The sequence below is a fragment of the Apium graveolens genome, chromosome 6 (genome assembly GCF_009905375.1).
Source record: "Apium graveolens cultivar Ventura chromosome 6, ASM990537v1, whole genome shotgun sequence".
In the NCBI taxonomy this organism is placed as follows: domain Eukaryota; kingdom Viridiplantae; phylum Streptophyta; class Magnoliopsida; order Apiales; family Apiaceae; genus Apium; species Apium graveolens.
In genome coordinates this window covers 256,696,663-256,716,542 of record NC_133652.1, presented here as the reverse complement: position 1 = coordinate 256,716,542, position 19,880 = coordinate 256,696,663, and the positions used below count along the sequence as shown (strand labels likewise).

At 31.4% G+C, this 19,880-nt stretch overlaps 2 protein-coding genes and 2 long non-coding RNA genes across 5 annotated transcripts; all 4 read left to right on the top strand.

The window, feature by feature from the left end:
- The first annotated feature begins 6,042 nt into the window (after positions 1 to 6,042).
- LOC141667204 (uncharacterized protein At2g34160-like) lies at positions 6,043 to 11,966 on the top strand. Its single transcript, XM_074473604.1, has 5 exons — positions 6,043 to 6,313; positions 7,968 to 8,016; positions 10,142 to 10,204; positions 11,095 to 11,159; positions 11,489 to 11,966. Exons 1-5 carry the CDS (start codon positions 6,197 to 6,199, stop codon positions 11,585 to 11,587), a joined length of 393 nt encoding a protein of 130 aa, XP_074329705.1. The 5' UTR covers positions 6,043 to 6,196; the 3' UTR covers positions 11,588 to 11,966.
- Positions 11,967 to 14,237: 2,271 nt separating this feature from the next.
- LOC141664158 (uncharacterized) lies at positions 14,238 to 15,316 on the top strand. 2 transcript variants are annotated; one of them, XR_012551861.1, is made up of 4 exons: positions 14,238 to 14,373; positions 14,495 to 14,547; positions 14,669 to 14,823; positions 14,913 to 15,316. It is a non-coding gene; the product is annotated as an uncharacterized LOC141664158 (long non-coding RNA). The 2 variants fall into 2 exon arrangements; XR_012551860.1 differs by having other exon boundaries at positions 14,240 to 14,547.
- A 659-nt stretch (positions 15,317 to 15,975) lies between these two features.
- Positions 15,976 to 17,195, top strand: LOC141665927 (uncharacterized). The gene is made up of 2 exons (XM_074471914.1): positions 15,976 to 16,356; positions 16,992 to 17,195. The coding sequence occupies exons 1-2, from the start codon at positions 15,976 to 15,978 to the stop codon at positions 17,193 to 17,195; spliced, it is 585 nt and encodes a 194-aa protein (XP_074328015.1).
- Positions 17,196 to 17,656: 461 nt separating this feature from the next.
- LOC141663983 (uncharacterized) lies at positions 17,657 to 19,346 on the top strand. The gene is made up of 3 exons (XR_012551767.1): positions 17,657 to 17,800; positions 17,905 to 18,818; positions 18,915 to 19,346. It is a non-coding gene; the product is annotated as an uncharacterized LOC141663983 (long non-coding RNA).
- The last annotated feature ends 534 nt before the right edge of the window (positions 19,347 to 19,880 follow it).

The following is a 19,880-nucleotide window of genomic DNA, read 5'->3' as shown; positions in this document are numbered from 1 at the left end:
GGCCATTGATTCATCTTCCAATTGCTCCAGCTCTTCCAAGGAATAAAAATCATCACTTGATTGATTTGTAGTAGGAGGATCATATTCTGCTACTAACTCATTTTCCTCACCCTTGGAAAACTGTACCATTCTTTCTAACTGTTGAGATTGTTGTTGTTGTTGACCTTCAGCTACAAGTGCAGTAGATGTGCTGACCATTCTATCCTTCCCGTAGACTTCCTTCTGTTGAATCTGCTCCAACTCATAGGTTTTTAACACTCCATAGAGCCTGTCCAAAGAAATCTCACTCAGATCTCTAGCTTCTCTAATGGCAGTGATTCTATGTTCAAGATGAGCTGGTAGTGTTAAAAGGAACTTTTTGTTGACCTCCCTGATTGAATAATACTTTCCATTGATGTTCAGGTTGTTGATCAACGCATTGTACCTCTCAAACACTTCAGTGATTCCTTCTCCTGGATTAGATTTGAAGTATTCATACTCAGAGGTTAGGATTTCTAGTTTGTTCTCCCTAACTTCCTCTGTGCCTTCATTAATAATCTCAATAGTTTCCCAGATATGTTTAGAATCTTTACAATTCATCACATGTCTGTTCATTAGGGGATTAAGGGAATCTACTAAGATTAATTGAAGGCTAGCATCCAGGGAAGCTTCATCTATTTCAGCAGGAGAGAAGTCCTCAGGATCCTTCACATAAGTTCTCGCTTTGGTGATCACCACATCATTCTCTATTACCTCTGGTTCAATAACCATAGGAATTTTTGGACCCTTCTTCAACACTTGCAAATATTTGGGATTAGCAACCTGTAAAAACAGTAGCATCTTCTTCTTCCACATCACATAATTTTCTTTATCGAAAAGTGGAATTTTAACGGTTCCAACTTTTTGTGTAGTCATTATGAATTTTTGAGTGAATAAAAATTCAAGAAGTGAAAGAAACACAAAAGTCTAGGATCTTGATTTGTACGTTAATCAGAAGGCTCTGATACCAATTGTTAGGTCCCAATTTGTTTGTAGAAGGGGGGGTTGAATGCAAACAATACCGTTTCGTCGAATAAAATGCGGAATAAAATTGTGAAACAAAATTCAAGTTAAATAAAACTTTTATTAAACTTGAAAGGTGTTACAACTACGGTATCGGTTACAAGGGATTAATCTCAAATCAATTATTACAAATTTAGAATAAATTCGACATGAACTTTTTCTATTTTTGTAATTAAAAGATCAAATGCTAAAAGCGATTTGAGATTAAGTTCTAGGGATTTTAATCCGCTAGATAGATATACAAGAACAAGATAAGTATTTCTAGTTGATTGGATTTAACTTTACAATCTAGAAAATTGATCTTGAAGTTGCAGAATAGATGAAATATTTTTCTGCTGCTTTTTCTTTTGTTCTTGTGGTGTGTTCTGTTTGATTGCTGCATAAACAAAAAGTCATCTGCTTCTTTTATCAAACAGCCGAGATGAATGAACTGCAATGACAATTCTTTGAACCAGCATGACTTTCGGTATGACAATTGATTGTCATACCGATTGTTACATAAGTACAATTCAGATTGTCTTGCAAAGATTAATAACAGATTTTTAATCTAATAAAAATTCTAACAAGACAATTAAATGAATTAGCATGACTTTCGGTATGACTATTGATTGTCATACCGATTGTCATATTAATACAATCCAGATTGTCTTGCAAAGATTAATAACAGATTTTTAATCTAATAAAAATTCTAACAAGACAATTAAATGAATTAGCATGACTTTCGGTATGACTATTGATTGTCATACCGATTGTCATATTAATACAATCAGTTTGCCTTGTTTCAATTTAAATAGATTTAAACCAATTAAAATTCTGTAATTCCTTAATATTAATTCTAAATTAATTAATCAATTTAATTCAATTAATTAATAAATTAATCCTTGCAGATATAATTTATTTTCTTAATTAAATTATATGACTTAATTAATTAATGGAGAATTAATACTAACGCTGAGCAGCAACCATTCTTCTGACAATCTTCTGAAAGTCACTGAGACTTATGAATCAATTCCGTCACTTCAATGTTGACACTCGATGTACTGTCTGGTTCATGAGTGACTAACTTCCGTGATGTTTCTTCATGTCTTGACTTTGACGCTTTGATTTTCTTCAGATTAAATCCTTGTAATTAATGATACTCTGACGAGATCTCTGTCACTTGATTAAATCCACGATCTTGATTTATATCACTGAGGCATGATCAACTTCTTGAACTTCTTCCAGTGAATTAACTCCTCAAGTATGTAGATGAACCTTGTTTCTGAATCCTTTGACAGATATTACTTTGCGAGATCTCTCTGACGGTCGATCCACTATTTACTTATTACATTCTTATTTGAGTTGAGTTGAATCCTCGAATATACAAATAGGTCTATGACATATGACTTACAGTAGTATCAACTGATAGATTAAAGGCCTTCAACGAATGAGAAACAAAGCATCAACTGATGTCTCTAAAGCTTCAACGGATAACATCCATCAACGGATGAGTGCATCAATGGATAAAGTTTCAACTGTTAAAGCATCAACGGATTTCACTAAAGCATCAACGGATAAAGCCATCAACGGATGAAAGCTTTAACGGATGCTCAGTTCCATAGCAGTTGATAGTGACAATTCATAAGCTGACAGAGGCACATGGGTTGACAGAGACAATTGGAATGTGGTAGCCTCTTGGAGGAATCAAGAAAAAGCAACATTTCCATTCTGGTGCAAACAAGGAAGTATTCAAAGATTCACAGATTATCTTAGATTGCATTGGATAGAGAAATGAAGAAGAAACATGTGAAGAACTATTTTATAATTATATTTTATCTTTGTCTTCACTTGTAAACTTGGTGATATATAAACCAAGTTGCAGCTAGTAATTAGGTGTGAATTTTCCAGAGCTGTTTAGAAAAACATAGAGAGAAAATCATCTAGTTTGTACTAGGAAGCAGTTGTGAACAATTCTTTGTATCACATATTTTCTGAAATACACATCTCTGGTGGAACAACAAATCCACCAGAAAAGTTTTTAAAGCCTTTGTGTTCTTTACATTTGTGTCTTGAATATACATCTGTCTGCACCTGCTCAAAGCAATTCACACACATCTGTTTATCATATACTTAGCTTTTGAAACTACTCAAAACTTGAAAAAGTTTTGAGATTTACATTCAACCCCCTTCTGTAAATCTCATTGTTAGTTCCTTGGCAATAACAATAAATTGTTGTAATTTATTTATTACATAATTTTAGTTTTGAATAATTATAAATATATGTTATTTAATTAATCAATTGACTCACTATATGTTAATAATGATTATACATGTACATAAATCAGATATTTAGCTTATAAATAATTGAAACCATCGTAATTTTCTAAGATATTTAATATACGATAATTTACATGCTAACACAGACACATATAACTTAATCTTATTTTTTAACATGAGTGTAAAAAAACTAATATTTTTCCCAACATACTTTCAAAAACTAACATTTTTCATTAAAATCAACTTTTATATTAATAGTAGTGTAAATTTTACATTATTTTATATTATGATTGCAAGTAATTCTGAATTCAGTTATTCATTTTTATCTTTTTAAATTGAGTAAATTAATTGTAAGTTAGTAGAAAACTCAGTAATAATATAGCCCACTACATATAGTTTATTTAAATAAAATTCAAAATTTTTGGTCAACTCTGTATTCAACATATATGTTAAATTTTTAACTTTTTCTTTGTAAACATACCAACGACATTCTACATATTAAGTTTAATTGTTTCATTTTAAACGTACACCGACTACCCTATTTATATTCATTCATTAAATACAAATTATACAACACAAACACGAATATATATATATATATATATATATTTTGCTTAATGAGCTATATTGGAAATATTGTGTAATTTAATAATGTCTTGTATGAAACTGATATACATTATTAAATAATCAACTTGTATTTCATGTACGTTAGACATTATACAACATTTACAAATAAAAAAATAACTAAAAACATTAGAATTACATGTATGAAAAAACTCTAGAAAATAACACGTGCCTCGGGTTATTATGCTAGTTACCTTAAAAAGATTTGACTGAATTACCAGATTTTTTAATATGATCAAACAGGGTCGTTCCATTCCATATAGGGGCCCGGGGCGAAATCGAAAATAAGTGCCCTAATTTTTTTCCATAATCTATAACCAAAAGTACTCATCTAAATATGTTAATGTCACCAATTCACGTAGAAACAACACGAATATACTGTCAAAAACTATAATTAAAAATGCACAATCTAGAGCATCCCTGTGCATTACACGGGTTTTAGAGCAATCGATCAACTTGATCTTTTCAAATGCTCAATGACGGCAATTCAACAAATATGATAGCCCCTTACTTGTATTTGGATCAGGTTAAATATGATAACTGCATAATGTAATGAAAGTACGAAAGGAAAAAATTGAAATAACTTGAGAAGAAAATTAGCATTCTTAAATTAAAAACTATCTATACTCTTTATTAATAAGCGAAACAATGTATATTTTGTTGCCAAAAGTACCAAAGTACCAAAAGTACCAAATTTTGATACTTATATGACATAAGTTGACTTCTATTATCTATCAACTTTGTTTTTAACACAACTCTACTTCTATTCTTTGTAAAATAACTTATATTTATATTTTAATTTTAGAAAAACTATAAACTACTAACACGAATTGACTTATATTATCTGTGAATTTTATTTATTAATAAATTATATTAAAAAATTATTAAGTTACGTTAAATTAAGTAAAATAACATATATTTACTTTTATTTTGAAAAACTACTAACTACAAAGTAAACTATTAACACGAATTGACTTTTATTCTCTGTTATTTTTTGCAGTATTATTTTAAAAATAATTAAATAATAACAAATTACTTTAGTAACATTTATTAACTTATAAATTGAAAATTATTGATTTAACGATCGTATTTGTTACTGTCCATCACAATGTTTATATACTTTAAATTAAAAAAAACATATTTTAACATTAACAAATTTATGGTCTGTATTTAGATTATATTTAGTATTATTAAATTAAGTTTAATAACATCTATTTACTTTTAATTTGTAAATTAATTTTTATCGATAATTAAGTAATATTAAATAAACTATATTGAAAAGGCTAATTATAAGGTAATTATCAAATTTTATTAATTAATATTAAATTGTTTAAAGAACAGATATTTGGTTCATAAGATAGAAATATCTTGGTACTCACTAAAAAAATTATACAACTATTTTTAAAATTTTATGTAATAAAATCTCAACCGACAAAAATTAACTTTTACTCTCTGTAAATTTTATTTTCCTTAAATTTTTATTTGTTGCTGAACATCCAAACGTCGGTTTACTTTAAAATCATCGTATTAGTAAGTTAACATGTCAGATATATATATATATATATATATATATAAGTAAATAATTTGGTGCATGCATAACTAGAAGTATTAGGTGAAATTTTAGAGTTAATTTAACTTCGATTTTTTTAACTACATATTTTAAAAGTATTTTATATATTATATTTAGATCTGTATTTTGCACGGATTATGAGTTTCAGTTTTATGCAAATAATAATATAATACTATTATTTTTAATTTCGGGCTCGTGCTTCGCACGGGTTACTAACTAGTATTATTAAATCTTAAACTTAACCTATAAATTAAAAATGAAAAGCTCAGGTTTGTAAAATTTTAAAATAATACACACTAAAATTTACAACTAGAAAAGTACAAGCACATATTTATAATATTTTTATTTTTATACGAAATGTATATATAATATATATATATATATATATATTATTAAAATTTTCTAAATTTTGAGCCCTCTAAATATATGGCCCAGGACGGTTCACCCTCCCTCAGGGCCGGCCCTGGGATCAAATTACGGATCACATTCTTAATTTTACCCTCTTCACTCAAATTTATATTCGCAAAAATGATTTCCGATCGGACAGATCGGGCCGGGTCCAATTTATTTTTGCTCGTGACAGGCCTAGAAGAGAGCCTACAGGTTTTGTATAACAGAAGTATATTTTACAAGTGACCCTCACATGAATTTGTAGCCGTCGTCCCAATCAATACACCGAGAGGTTAGGGTTTTCAAGAGAGAGATATGGAGGCTGTCACCGAAGGAATTAACAATATCAACATCGATTCTCAAAAGAAGAGCAATCGCATTCAGGTTTCCAACACCAAAAAATCTCTCTTCTTTTATGTCAATCTCGCTAAGGTATCCTCTCTCTCTCTCTCTCTCTCTCTCTCTCTCTCTCTCTCTCTCTCTCTCTCTCTCTCTCTCTCTCCCTCCTTATGTATTTCCGTGATTGTCTATGTTTATATAATTTGTATATTAGATCAGTGCTATTACTGACGCGGCTGTATGTGTGTTTTATTATCAAATTCGTTATTGAATGTTTAGATTTGGGAGGGTTCTGTGTATTAAGAGCATCAGACTTTCCTTTTAAGCACTTGTATTGTATGAGAGAGAGAGAGGGAGGGGGAGAGAGAGACCGATTTCTTCATTTTACATTTTTTCTTATTAATTGGATATTATTTTGCTAACAAAAAAGGTTTTTATCATCTTTTTTGTTAATCAAAAGGTTTTAATTGTTATAATTGTGTGTGATATCTTCTGATTTCAATTGATCAATTTAAATTCTAGTAGGCCTAAGGTGGAAATGTTTCCAAAAGTTAGTAGTTTAGGATATGGTAGTTTTAACTTTAGCATATCAAAACGGCCAAGTTTATAAAAAGGAAAAAAGCTGAAAAGATATGGTAATTCGTCTGTTTATAGTTTAAATATAACTATCGTGACGCTAAACTTTAAAATGAGTAACTATTTATAGTTGTGCAGCCCTGCGACCGACATGTCATTTTTGAGAGATTAATATAGAAATCAACTGTTTCATTTGTATTTTTGCTTTAAAATTTAGAATGCTTAGTTACGTTCTTAGTGGCCAGACATAGATATGAATCGTTTATAGCTGTATAATTATTCCTGTTTGATTATTTGAAATTAGAAGAACCTAGAATCTTACATCTCAAGTGTATAGTAAAAATTCAATGCAGGACAAGATAGTTAGGATGATTTTTTTATTTCTACAATCATACCTACCTTTAGAATAAATTATGTTCGTAAAATATACAAGACCAGTACCCCCACTACAAGGAAAAAAATAGAGGCATGAGTACAATCTATAGAATGATTTACTTCAAATATAATCGGGCATGCCTACGTGCATATAGGATTACTGCAATAATAAAAAATATCAATTTCCTTAATTAGAAAAACATATGTACACTGCCAGAGACGAACATTACATGACTCTACATAGAAATTCACAAAAGTATTTCCGAAGCCATGGCGGATGAAAGATTCCATTTCAAGTTAATAAGGTTAAGACATGATATAAATTGACTAATTGAGGGCTAATATTTTCAGTAACCAGGTTATTCATTAGTGTATGTTATAATTGTGACATGCAAGTATAAATATATGAGGGTACTTTATATAAAGCCTGACTTTTCAACTTATTAGTTCAAATAAAATATGCATTATTAATCAAACCAACCAAGTTGATAATAAATTGTAAGTAAGAAAGTTACTTTTATATGTAAGTTCTTAAATACAACGCAAGTAATATGCAAGATGGCCCCACAGAGTGTATATATGTATATTTCCTGACTGGTGAAAATATACCCTCTAATTGTAGAGCCAAAAAGCAAAGTTTAGATACACATTTAAGAATAGTGAAATTGACAACACTAAACAATAATTCAAATTTGAGATACTGTTTGTGTTTCCTTGTGAATGTCTCTGATGCTTGTGTGCCGGAAACACATAATTACCAATGTTTTCTCTTATTCATTTTCACATGTGTATGCAGAGGTTCTTGCAGCAGTACAATGAAGTTGAACTTTCTGCACTTGGAATGGGTATTATATCTAATTTCCCTTGCTTTTGAGCAACAATGTACATTCATTTTTGTCTTTGTTGTATTGCTTATAATGAGTATGTATTGACAAATCATGTCCCTGAGGCATATTAGAAACTCAGCTATATTTTTATCACATAACATGGGATGTTAGAATGCCTACGACTGTTCTGTTAGTTCATTGCGCACATGCAGTCGTTCCTACTGTGATTGCTTTAGAAGTTGAATCTTATTGGTAAAGATGGCTACAGTGTGAATTTAACCTCATCTTGCGTAATTGCAAAAGGAACTAGGATTCTTATCCAGACCTTTATTATTTAGAGCGGTGATATACGTAAGCAGACACCTTTAATTGCATCAATCACTTATTATGTAGTGATTAGGGCCTCCACCATGAAGTGGGTTTTGCACACCATACATTTTCTCTATAGCCAGAAAGAAACTATGTCTTCATGCTTTTTACTTTTTACATAAGGAGTACTGAAGAATTTTGAAGCCTACTGGTTTCATCCAATTGAACAAGCATGAAAGATGACGAGGTGTGGTAGCAGAAAATATTGAGCCCCATACTTGTTTAAATCCGAGAGGCGTTTTAAAAAGAAGCGTTTAAATGGAGTTGAGAGTTTAAGAGAAAGAACTCAAACTAACTTTGAAAACCTTGGAAGTGGAATCTTGGCAAACATGTGCGATGATGTTGGTTGCTTTTTGCCCATATTTATCAAGAGCAAGTAGAAAAAGTAGACAATAGTCAAACAAGAGTAACAAAAATGGCTTATACCTGGATAAGAGGAGAAATCTGCTCGAAAAGGACACAGGCGTTTCGGAGAAGACAGAGAAAAGAATGCAGGGAAGAGAAGGGTAGGGATGGCAAAATAATCTGATCCGACGGATTCCCGATCCGAAATCTGAAATTTTGGATTTACCGAACCCGATTTTTTGGATTTGGATTTAGATATGGATTTAATTTTTAAACCCGAAAATTTTTGGATTTGGATTTGGATATTATGTATACCGATCCGAAATCCGAAACTCTATCCGAACCCGATCCGAACCCGAAATCCGAAAAAAACCCGAATCATTATATATATATTAATTATTATATATATAATATTAGAATTTTATATATTACACATTATAATATATATATATTTTAATAATATACATTAAACATATTATTATATAATTTTTAGAACATATATTTTTATATTTATGTTAAAAATTAACTAACTATAAAATTTAATTAAATATAATTATTCAATCATTTAAATGGGTGATAAGGTTTATAAGATTAACAAAATATCTTTTAGTAATAAATTTAAAAAACTGGGTATCAATTGAGTTGATTTTTTAAATATTAGCTATACATATAATAACACAATTAATGATGTGGTGTAGTGGTTGAATATGACACATTAAAACTCTTTCTCTATAAGTTGCGTGTTCGATCTCAAGCACTTGCAATATCAATAATTATACAAATTTTTCAGATTTCGGGTTCGGGTTTCGGGTATGAATATCCAATTCAAAAAAAATGCGGGTTTCGGGTATACCCGAATCCGATCCGAAATCCGATGGATCGGGTTCGGATATTCATTTTCGGGTATTTTTCGGGTTCGGGTATGGATAAACTTTTCGGGTTTGGATATGGATTCTGCAATACCCGACCCGATCCGACCCGATTGCCATCCCTAGAGAAGGGTAGAACAAGAAATTAGGGAGAAGAAAGAAGGGTTCTGGGGATGAACTAGAAGTCTCTGTGAGAGCACTTGTATTATAGAAAAAGTTATATTTGTACGAGTAATATCTGGATACAAGCTACGAAGCTCGTTATGTAAAATCCTAAATATGCATCATTTTATACCAAGTAGAATGCCATTTGGTTGACTCATCATTTTTTTGAGGTTGCATGCTGTTGACTAATCTGATACTTCCCTGTGAAACCGAATTACTGATACTGTGGAGGCTTCTCAATTTTGAAATAAATAAAGATTGTTTAACACACATTATAAGCTAAATTATGTGCTCATTTCATTTAATTTCAAAAATATTGTTTACTAAAGTATGATTTTGCTTTCTTCGGTTTCTGTGGAATGTGGATCTAAACTAATGTCTTGTGTCATCTACAGCTATTGCTACAGTGGTCACTGTTGCTGAAATATTAAAGAACAATGGATTTGCTGTGGAGAAGAGTAAGATATTCGCTCCAAATAATATCTGTTTGTATGTGTTTTTGTGAATATTAAAAGAAAAACAGTCTATATATATGTGTATGGCGTGAGTGTGTATATGCCAGTGTCACCTTGTTCGATTATATTTATGTTTCGCTTGTATTAATATATGCAACTACTAATGAATCTAGTAAAAAGCTTTCATGATACCTTACGAAGGCTTTGTTGGTGGTGACTATTGAGACAGATGCAGACAGAACTTTTGGGCCAGAATTTTACTGCTAGTAATATTTTCATGTATTCATCCTTGCCAACAGCTAATTACAGTTCCATACCCTCCCTATGACTTCCACATAATGTGCTCAATATATTAATCTGTTATCACAACCATCAGCCCAGCATGCAATATTTCCAACAGAGTGAATTTTTAACATCTTCGAACTCAATTTCAGTAGCTTTAACTGCAATTAGAGAAGTTTTTCGGGTAAAACGTGAATAAGAAATGTGAAAAAATATGCCAAAGCAGACACGAGAATTTAGAGGAATTATAGTTTGTACCTTCTTAATACTCTTTTATCGTAATAATCTTAGCATCTTTATTCTCTAGTTCCAATACTACCATTACCAGAAATCGCAGCTATATAGGCACTATACTGCACATGCTAACATTGTCCATCTAAGTCATACATGATAAACTATGGGGATTTTCCTCTTACTGTGATCAAATTGTTATATTTCACTTTGATAAAGGTACTATGTAAGCTTAGAGAGTCTAGTTACCTACTTGAAAGTTCTTCTAGTAAGGATACCACTTGGCAACTCAGGAGCTGGTGTAGTTACAGGAGTGATATAAATCATCTTTGTCTGGATGTATGTTATTGAGTTCTTGTCTTCTGTTTTTTTATGCTCAGAGATCAGGACACTGACTGTTGATATGAGGGATAATCCAGGAGCAAGGCCTATTCCAAAGGCAAAGGTAATATTCAAATGCAATTTATGATGAGCAAGCAAGGAAAGTAATGACAGGACGAAGAATTGCTATATGCATTTACATAGACAGCAGTTTAAGAATGCTTCCAGATGTATTCATTATTGTACTCATTTTCTTCTAATTATAACTATATTAATTAATTGTTCTCAAGACAAGTGTCATATGGAATTATGTCTAGCCCATTTGTTATATATTCCTGCACACTGACTCTAGATCTTTATTCAAAATTGAGGCTGTATTTACTGTCAAATATACATGATGTACATTCTCCTATTTTTTGGGTTGAAGATAGAGTGAATGTTTTTATTTTGTAGATTGAAATACTGCTGGTTAAGACGGAAAAGTTTGAGGAGTTGATGGCCGCTGAGGCAGAGGAAAGAGAATATGCTGCAGATGGCGAGGAGCAGAACTGAGCTAGATGGGCAGGACTGAGCCTGATGTTACTCATCTCTGATAATGAGCACAAGTCAGTGATCTTCCCCTTGCTTGCTCTAAAAAAGCCAAAAAAGAGAAAAGAGGAAAACCAACTAAAAAGTTACATAGCTTATTACTTGGTTGTATGAGTTGTTTGTAAGGAAAAAATGGTTATTTTACTGGGTATATCCCCTTTTGTTGTTAAGTCTCTATCGCAAAGGGTTTCATTGGCAATCAGTTCTGTTGCTTTAGATTTCTCACCTGCACGGCTGCTTTAGAATTTATATTCCAAGCTTGTAATGAATAAACTATCTGACAAATCAAATGTGGGTAACCACATTAGCATTTCTTTATTATAGTCCTATGTTCTCTTTTATAGTTACCATCTTCCCGTGCTTAAGCAACTTTGCAAATTGGAGTAATTTTTTGATTGACATAGGCAATGTTCCAGCATTTGATACTTATTTGGGATAGTTGGATGCATCAGTAGTTTTATTTACTTTAAAGTATCGGAAAGCTTCCAATGTGGATGCTAGATTCTAACAATGAAAGAGACTGCAACTGTCAATTGTAACCTTTGTTTCAAAGGATTAAGCATGGGAATATGGGCTAGATTCTAACAATGAAGAGACTGCGATTGACAGTTGTTATCTTTGTTTCAAAAGATTAAGCATGGGAATATGGGGTAGTAACCTCGATTTATTTTTCTTTGATGTGTTTGTAATTTAATCTTTGATTACATTGCTTACTGGATTAATCTTCCTCGCCCTTCAATAATATGCGTACCTTTTTATTTTGGATTTACTTCATTTTACTAGAATGGCAAAACTGGGTTAGAGGATGTGATTAGACAATTGTCCTCCCTATTGCATTTGGAGTTCTATTTAACAAATAATAGCTTCTAACCCATATATGAACATAAAAATAGTGAGAAAAATTAAACAAGTAACTTGCATTTAGTAATGACTTGTTTTTTTTTTTTTGAAAAATTGAATTTAGCGATATGTGATTCAAAGCAGTAGGAATAGACCAAAAAGTACAGTTTTGGTAAGATTCAAGGGGCCACTACAAATAACATTACATAACATTAGCGTGTTGCATTGCAATTTGCAAACGAAAAAAATAACTAAACTAAACTAAGTAAAATTACTAAGTAATTTAGCAAACTTTGTTTGGGTCCATCCCATTCTCACTTGCAACTAGAACCAACAACAAAAAAAAGAATAAAACTATGCTATGATTTAGCTTCTTATAATTTTAATTTATAATAAAGAGAATAAAACTATGCTATGATTTAGCTTCTTATAATTTTAATTTATAATAATTCTGCCCTCTGTTCCTCTATATAGGAGATGAGTTGGGTACAAAACCACACATTTTGTATCTAAATACAAACTGCGTGTTGTGCTCTGAATTTTCTTATATTTTGAATTTTTGGAGAATTTAGCTTCAGCAAATTACTAATAAGATAATGATTATTACTGCTTTTTAATGATTGTTGATTGTTGTAGATATATGAAAATTAAGTTGGTTGAACGATAGACATATAAACTATTAATTTTAGTAGAACAAACTAAAATTTAGTAATTATTTGATTCGAATTATATTAAAATTACAAATTATAATTAAATTATGCTTAAATTATAAGATTACGTTATCATTGGAGTACTATAAGTATATGATGGTAACCAACATAAAAAAGCTAAACCACTTTCATTGTATAAACTGATTAACCCGACTAACAAGGTAATTACATTTTCATTCATGAAATTAAATTAAAATTAGTTTTGAAAAAATAAAATTAAATATGTAAAAAATAACTAAAAACATAAAACGTAAAACATTGAACTTATAATTTATATCTTAATCAGAATAAAAATAAATTAAAGATTATCCAAATCAATATCAATATATTCATAATCTCTACTATTACCCATTATTTACTCATCCATATCCATTTTACACTCTTTTTCTTTACACAAACGGACTATCCATATTTTGCATGATTTTTTTTTTGTTATTTTACCCATTTTAACGTGGACTATCCACCAGTGTTCTGAAAAGCGCATTAAGCGGCCGCCTAAGCGGAATCAGACCATTAAGCGCTTCGATTTTATACTAATCGGAGAATTAAACGTTTTTAAAGATTAAGCGGCCTTATAAACGGATTAAGCGGTAATTAAGCGGATTAAACATTAATTAAGGGGTCAAACCGATTTTGACTTGTAAATTTTTAAATTTTAAATATAATTTTTTATTTTAATAAAACAATGATCTTGATTAAAAAACAAAAATATATAAGTTTTTAAGAAAAATTTATATTTATATTCTTGATACTTTATTTATTTTCATTATTTTAGTATTACGCATATTATTATTATATATATAATTTAAAATAAATATTATTTATCCGCTTATAGAGCCGCTTAAAATTCCGTTTAAGTGTTCGCTTAACCGCTTAAGTGCTAGAAAGTCTTCCCGCCGCTTACGACCGATTTGCGCTTTTCAGAACAACACAATCCATGGATCTTATTAATTAATACTCCATAATTCAAACGTATTTTTAGGAACTAACTGTAACTACTATTTATTTGAATTGTGATGAGCAGGAATTAAGCTTTCATCACTGTTTTTTAAAATGAATGCATATCTGTATTGAAAATCAAAAATGGATGCCACTACATCTTTCATCATCGACATGACCGTATATTCTTAAATTTCAGTGAGATCTTCTCTGTCCTCAGAACCTAAAATCTGCTCAACGGATTGTCAATGGAGAAGCCTGGTAATTCCTTAATTGATGATGCCTTTAAACATGTGTTTAAAGAGGACCGTTAGTTTTGTACAACAACAAGGTTACAGGTTTTAGAAGGCATTGTTAATATTATTTGTACGTTTTGTTTTAGCATGTACTAAGCGTCGTCCTCTTGATCCGGTGTCTCCTAATTCGCACAAGAAGGTATGGCCTTCATACTGTTTGTTCAAATTGCTATAAGATTTTATGTTCTCACGTGAATATAAGTTCTTCATGTTTCCGATTGATTTTGAAATGTATCATGTTTCCTGTCATATGTAACTAGACCACCAAAAGAGAAAAATTAGGAAGAATCAGATGAAAGGATTTGGAGAGCAAGTTACACCTCATTCCGGATCAAATCAAGATAGGTATACCATTTCACGCTTCTATTTGATAAGGAAAATCAATATCCAGGCGTCTTCAACACACCACATTCAGGTATGTCCCTATTTTATTAACAATGAATGTTGTACAAGTGTAAAAATGAAATGCAACTCCGTCATAACCCTAATTTTATATTTTTGAAGGAAAATATTCATCACAGTCTACCATCCTACTCCGTTTGAGAGGTGACTCAAAAAAGTTGATCTAACTCAAGTCAGTCAGTGCAATCAACACACTTCATTCCCAACCTATATTTTCTTCAAATATATGTTCCCATCCAAATGGTTGGTTTACAAATATCCATAATATCCGTATCATAATTTATACGTATAGTTTTAACCCGCATGTTCAATTTTTGTTTAAATTATCTCATTATATTTTCAGCATTAGTCAAACCACTTACTCCATCTGAAAGTAGACTTCAAACCGTCGACTTATCTCAGATAAGTGCGTGCAGTAACGGAGATGCCGACATCCTTTACCTCTAAAACATTTTCACGTAATCATGCAACAGGTCATTGTTTTAAGAATTATTGTTTACATTTTGAAGGTGGTTCAGTCCAATTACGAGAATTATTAAAAGGGGAAGGTCATCGAATTTATATTATAACTTTCATGTTCATTTTTTGTTTGAATTATCTCATTATATTTTCAGCATCAATCAAACCACTTACTCCGTCTGAAAGGAGACTCATGATCGTCGACTTATCTCAGATAAGTCCAGTAACGGAGATGCCGACCTCGTCTACCTCTCAAATATTGTTACGTAATCATGCAACCGATCATTGTTTTTAGGCTTTTCAAGGATCACATATATTCAGGTTTTGTCTGCATATAACCATACGTGTAGCTATTTTTATATTGAATATAACAGTACAGTTAAACCTCTTTAAAGTAATACCCTTGGGACCGGGAAAAAATATTACTTTACCGAATTTATTACTTTATCGATATAATAATATTTTATTACTTTATCGATAAAGTAATATTTTATTACTTTACCGAATTTTTATGTTTACGTGGTACAGTATAATATATAATGTACGTATAAAAACATCTAAGATTCAACCATGCGATGCTGGAATTATTCGAGCATTTAAAGTTCACTATCGGCGTCGTCTATATTCTAGCATGTTGCAAAGTCTTGAAGTTAATGCAACAAATCCTGAAAAAGTTAATATCTTGAATGTTATTAGTTTTGCTAACATGGCTTGGAATATTGATGTGAAAACAACCACAATTGCAAATTGTTTTCGGCATTGCAAGATTCGTTCAGAAGAAAATGATGAACAAGAACTTGGAGAAATAAATGAAGGTGTCGAAGGATTAAATGAAGTTATCTCTAATTTACGATATAGGAATGTGATGGATGTCGAGCATCTCTTAAACTATCCAAACGAGAATGATGCGGTTATGGAATCACCTACGGATGAAGAAATCATTGAGTCGGTAATGAGCACTGATGAAGGGACTGATCCTGAACCCGACGATAGCAATGTCATCCCAAGCGTGTCATCAAAGGAAGCATTTCAAACACTCACCACTTTGAACAATTACTTGTTACAACACGAGCAAAACATACCAGGAGTTATTTTTGCTTTACATAAAGTCAAGGACGAGATTAATTTTGGCTTTGGTGGAAAGAAGAAACAAGCTACAATAGATTCATATTTTAATAAGAATTAAATTTTGTAATCATATACATTATACAGTATATATATATATATAATTATGGAATTATTACTTTACATATTATTTGGACCCTTAATGACTTTCGAATTTTTTATTATCTTATGCTTTTAGCGAGAATATTACTTTACAACATTGGCCCAAGTTGGGACCGATGAAAATTATTACTTAAGCGAGGTTATTACTTTATCGGATATTACTTAATCGAGGTTTAACTGTACAAAGCAGACTAGACCTGCGGAGGGGCGGAGTTGATCATATTAAAGGTGTTGATACATTATATTATTTTTTACATATGACTGTTTATGAAATTTTAAATATAAATAGCCATGCTATAATTATTTTTTATATTTTGAAGGTGGTTCAGTCCAGACTTCAATTACGAGAATTATTAAAAGGGGAAGGTCACGAATTTAAAAAAAATCCAACCTGAAGGATCAAACAACCTTACACTGCATCGCATTACACAAACCCCGAGAAGCAATGTTTCAATGAGTATGTTTTTTTTAAATTCTATTGTATAAGTTGAACAGGCTTTTGAAATCTTATCTGATTTGTCAAATGATGCAGAGACTTCTAGGCCTATACAATCTTCAAGTCGGTTTGACAGTAGTCGCACACATATTGATTCTCGCGTCTTACAAAGTTCAGAAACTGTAGAGAAAAATGAAAAGCGAAAAACTGTTACGGTCATAATTCCACAACTTGAAGAATTAGGAATCCGACGTCCAGGTTAAATTTTGAGTTTATACTAAAAAAATCATTTAAACACCACATATCATATCTTCTTGTGCACCATTACTGACTATAGTTTGTTACTTTTAATTTATTAGTTTGGTTTCCAGATTCGAATGGTATGTTTTAAATTTAGTATGTAATGCTTTAATTTTTTGCATTTTTTTGTCCAAAAAAATGAAACCAAAGCAAACCAAACCAATCATATGTAGATGAAAATCAGGATGATGAGAATACATACAATGTGAAGAACTTACTCCCATCATTTAACCAGGAAGGTGAGGAATTGTTTGACATAGATCCTCATTATGATCAGTTTGTATCTGGTATGGAAAATATAAATTTTCCTGTTAATTGTATGTTTTGTTTTTAACTCATATATTTGGAATTTTAAGCTAACATTTATATCACATACGATATGATTCATATTAGACGATAATGATGATGATGATGATGATGATGCTCAAGGTATTCAACATTAAATCATATTTAACCAAAATATAATATCTCACGTACAGTTCTTTTGGTTGATACACCTAACATGATATTTCAGAAAATGTTCATAGGGGTGAGTATCTTTCCGACAGTGAGAACGAACAAGACCTTGGTATGTGTTTTTGATTTCATTCAGTTGTTTGTCAACCTTTTTTTACAGGAAAAAACTTTTCTTTACAAATCATTAGATTGATATTTTTAAAAACTTTTTAACAGACATGTGGGATGGCTACATGGACCTTGGTCCACCTTCTAAAGTTTGTCGGAAGTGCAACGCAAGAATGTGGAACGAAGAGCGGAATAATAAAACATCAACGAACAGGTCATTAACATTTTCTCTGTGCTGCAAGGATGGTCAGGTTAAACTTCCTGCAAAAAGAGAGCATTCTCCTTTTCTTGCTCATTTGTTGTCACGAGGCGAGAATTTTGCACACTTTATGCAACACATAAGGACGTATAATTCTCTTTTTCAATTTACATCTATTGAAGGAAAAATCGACCGAAGTATTAAAAATGGACATGGTCCATGTTATTTTAAGCTTAACGGTCAGAATTATCATCTAATTGGAAGTCTGAAATCTAAAGAGGGACAATCACCGAAATTTTGTGAGCTTTATGTATATGACACGGAAAATGAAATTTAAAATCGGATGGACGCGGTGCCTAGATCTGATGTCCTTGATCCAGATATTGGACAAGGTTTGTTGCAGATGTTGGATGAAAACAATAAGTTGGCAGAAGGTTTTTGGTATGCACATGATTGTTTGAATCTTCTCGAAACTGATGAGTTCAGTCTTCTTCTAGTATCGTCCAAGTCAGTTTCCGGAAGGCCAAATCAAGTCGGTCCATCAAACGAAGTTGCTACTCAATTTATTGGCGACAATGACGATACATGTCCTTTCCGTGACAAATGTTTATGAAAAGGGTTTATGAGATATGTAAACATTTTATGCATCTTCAGTATCCTTTACGTTTTCCATACGGAGATGACGGCTTCCACGTTAACATTCCCTTGCACAGTAAAAAAGAGAGTGTCCCTTCCGAGACCGACAATGATCAGCATCCAGACGACACTACTGTTACAATGAGGGAATATTACACCTACAAGTTAATGATACATCATGACGAGGGTATATTCTTCATATAAGATATTTATTATTACTTTTAATAAATTTAAAACTTTTTTTATACTGTAAAATCTAAGTTTCATCCACACACGTTTTCAGGAATGAATTTGCACCTTGGTGGACGTTTATGGCAATAATTTGTAGTAGATGCTTTTGCTGCAGTTGAGCAATACAGGTTAGATTGGATTAGAAACCACCAAAGTACTATCCATTCAGATCTTTACAGGTCTATCCGCAATTAAATCAAGAAAGGAGACACCGAACCTGGAAATATTGGGAAAAATGTCATTCCAACAGCAATTCACACCGGTTCACAAAGGTATATGAACCAGTATTTCAAGGATTCTTTGGCAATTTGTCGCACAATTGGTCATCCATCTTTGTTTTTGTCAATGACTTGCAATACACAATGGCCTGAGATCAAGTACATGATGGAATATATTCCAGGAGCTAATGTTGCGGATAAACCAGATGTGATAGCTAGAGTTTTTAAATTAAAACCCCACCAATTGTCGGACCTGATAAAGAATAAAAACTATTTTGGGAAATGCATTGGGGGTATTAAAATTTCTTTGTTCTTTACACTTACAAAATATATTTTTGTATACATATATATATATTTATATATATATACAATGCCAAATTATTATAAAAAACTTTTTGTGCCCTTTTGTTTTTACAATTATGCATGTTATCGAATTTCAGAAATGTGGCCTTCCTCACCGTCATATGCTTATATGGTTGCATCCTACTAGCAGAACTCAGAATGTTAATCAAATTAATGAATTAATATCTGCTGAGATACCAGATACAAAACTAGATCCTATTGGTTTTAACATCGTACCTAATTTTATGATTCATGGTTTATGTGGAAAAGATTACACATACTCACCATGTATGGTTAAGGGAAAATGTGGTCGGCATTTTCCAAAGAAGTAAGGATCATAAACATAGTAGGATTTTATACCATATAAACTCATTATAATATTCAACATATTAAATGTGTCATGATGTACCATAAATGTATTTAATTTTCAGGTACAATGCACACACATTTTTTGATGA